Genomic DNA, 3,205 nt, shown 5'->3' with positions numbered 1-3,205 from the left:
ATAATATTAAGTAAAGAAGCTTAAGTCATAGAAATATTTTACCATAATCCCATCAACTCCCAGATTATACAAGACATAATTTATTTGCTCTGATTGCAGCCAGAGGTCAAAAGAAAGTGTCTTAATTCTCTCATAACTATAGAATTCTATGAGTGCATTAGAGTTTATAGAATGAAAGTTGTAAGAATGGAATTGCTCAGACCTTTTCTTACATTTCTGTAATGTAACATTTTGTAACATTTCTATAATGTAAGATTTTTATATATCCAAATAGAAAAATTCTTCTAATAATTTAACTTTATAAGTAAATGAAGCACAGTAATTATATATATATATATATATATATATATATATATATATATATATATATATATATATATATTGCTGTGTGAGGCAAATATATCACACTTTTTCAAGTAGGGTCATTTCTCTATGTATTTACATACAAAAGGTGCAAATATTTTTTAATCACCTATGTGCTTGCTTTGATTGTAGAAACTCAAGGCCGAATTGTTTCTCAGTCTTATCACTGTTATATTTGCCAGGGATAATTCTCTTCCACTCTATTTGCCCGTTAAGAGCCATTATGGTGATTACTGCAAGAAATCTAAGTGTGGAGACAACCTTCATCCTCTTAGGTTTTGCAGATTATCCAGAGTTGCAGATCCCTCTCTTCCTGGTGTTTCTGATCATGTACATTATCACTGTGGTAGGAAACCTTGGGATGATCATACTCATCAAGACAAACCCCAAATTTCACACCCCCATGTACCTTTTCCTTAGTCATCTTTCATTTATTGATTTCTATTACTCTTCCATCATCATACCCAAGCTGCTAGAGAACTTGGTGATGACGGATAAAAGCATCTTCTACGCCAGCTGCATGCTGCAATTCTTCCTGTCGTGCATGGCCGTGGTGACTGAATCTTACTTATTGGCTGTAATGGCCTATGACCGCTTTGTGGCCATCTGTAATCCCCTCCTGTATACCGTGGCCATGTCACAGAGGCGCTGCACCCTGTTAGTGGCTGGTTCATATATCTGGGGTATATTTTGTCCCTTGGTACTCCTTTGCCACGCACTGCAGCTCGACTTCTCGGGATTTCATGTGATCAACCACTTTTTCTGCGAATACACTTCCCTCATCACCGTCTCCAGCTCTGACATCCACACGCCCCACCTGCTCCTTTTCTGCTTTGCTACCTTCAATGAGGTGAGTACGCTGCTGATCATCCTCACTTCCTATGTGTTTATATTTGTCACGGTGCTGAAAATACGCTCTGCCAGCGGGCGGCGCAAAGCCTTCTCCACCTGTGCCTCCCACCTGACCGCCATCACCGTCTTCCATGGGACCATCCTGTCCCTGTACTGTGTGCCCAACTCGAAAAACTCTCGGCACGTGGTCAAAGTGGCCTCTGTCTTCTACACGGTCGTCAACCCCATGCTGAACCCTCTGATCTACAGTCTGAGAAACAAGGACGTGAAAGAGGTTTTCCAGAAATTCCTGGCCACCAAAAGTCCATGGCACTGAGCCACTCTCGAAATATTTTCAATCCTAATGAATAATAGGAAGAGAGACGGAAAGGCTGTAAAAGCTATAGACTGTATTTGTGTGAGGGTTTTGGCAGGTTACTGTGATTCATACACGGATAAACTCAAATCTCTTAAAGAAGGTAAATAATTTCACATTGGAGCGACTTTGCCCAGGTTTTCATCCATCACACATCTGTTTGAATGCTCTAGCAACAAACACATTAAAACCACGACAACAACAAACCCTTCAAAACACATAGATTGTACAGAAAATATTTTTCTGATTACTCATGTGAATGGCAGTGAGACTCCAGACTTTCAAGAGCTAGGCACCATAACTCACCTTTGGTGGGAGATGCAGGTGTTTATAGTGTGTGGCAATGGACTAGGAAAGGAAGGTATCTTTCCTGTCACCTTCATGCTTGTGTGAATTCTATGAATAGAAAGTCTTGAACTCTAGGCAGTGATGTCATATTGAAAAACACACAGGATAAGGACAATGATATCTATTGGGTAGATAATAATATAGATGCTTAAGGTACTATTTGAGCAAAGACTGGTATGACTTAAACAAATGTACTGCTGACTGCAGATGTAATACCTTTCCTATACAGTAATTCTGATAATTTTTTACATCTAACAATATGTATTTTATTATAAGCCATAAATATAAAGTCTTGCTAAATATCAAGTGGAAGCACATAAAATGATATATGTGGGAAAAGTTATACTATCTAAATATATAAAATGATATAGTACAGTCACCAATGACTTCTGAATTAATGTGATCATTTTTACTTTCATTAAGGACAATCAATGGAGTCATTTCAGAGTTTTTAGATAGCATTTGAATATTATTGTAGTGCTAGAGTCATTAGATATAAAAATTTCTGTAAGCCTGTAAGAATAAAAACAAAATTTTATCAGGGAATATTGAGGAAACATTTCAATTTTTATTTTCTAACATTTTCATATAGATGAAACAAAACCAAATACTTTCTAATCATATTTAATACTAAAGCAAATTTGAGCAAGCAGTAAATTATAGAAGTTTCTGTTGTTTAAACAATGTCATATTGATGCATATTTTTCTATGGGAAATAAATTCCTTTTAAAATTTTCACACCAAGACAGAGTTTTAGAAGAAAGCCTAAAATTTAGATACCATGGTTAAAGATATATTTCTGTGCTAACCTATAGAAAATAACTTAACATTACAAATTAAAAACTGGAGAAATTCACTAGCCATATTTCACTGAATAGTATAAAAATGACACTCCTATATGACAGACATATATATAGTTTTATGAAATACAGGTAGCTATGACTCATACTAATAGAAACATTTAAAGATTGCTTTGTGTTATTTTTCTCATTTATAGGAATGACAGACATCCAAAGTTTAATGGCATATCTTTAAATGAAGTGTTGGAGAATCATATTTTCATACATTTCTGCCAGGAAGGTACAAAGCTGCACTACTACCTGCATTAGACTCTTGGAAGATCTAGAAACATTACCTTCCAGAGAATTCACAGTTCTGGGAATCTATCTCAAAGTTGAATTAACAAAATATCTTCCTAAGCATCATTTATCATAGCAATATCCTAGAAGATATTCAAAATACATACAGTGAAACAAAGAAGCAATAAATTGTGAAATGCAAAGCAGG

General features: G+C 35.6%; 1 protein-coding gene across 1 annotated transcript; it reads left to right on the top strand.

Moving 5' to 3' along the window:
* The first annotated feature begins 586 nt into the window (after window positions 1–586).
* On the top strand, window positions 587–1,531 carry LOC106001465 (olfactory receptor 5D14). The gene has a single exon (XM_013036557.1). It carries the CDS (start codon window positions 587–589, stop codon window positions 1,529–1,531), a length of 945 nt encoding a protein of 314 aa, XP_012892011.1.
* The last annotated feature ends 1,674 nt before the right edge of the window (window positions 1,532–3,205 follow it).

This window comes from Dipodomys ordii, unplaced genomic scaffold (assembly GCF_000151885.1).
Source record: "Dipodomys ordii isolate 6190 unplaced genomic scaffold, Dord_2.0 Scaffold298, whole genome shotgun sequence".
In the NCBI taxonomy this organism is placed as follows: Eukaryota; Metazoa; Chordata; class Mammalia; order Rodentia; family Heteromyidae; genus Dipodomys; species Dipodomys ordii.
The sequence above is the reverse complement of the archived record's forward strand: the minus strand, read 5'-3'. Positions and strand labels throughout refer to the sequence as shown.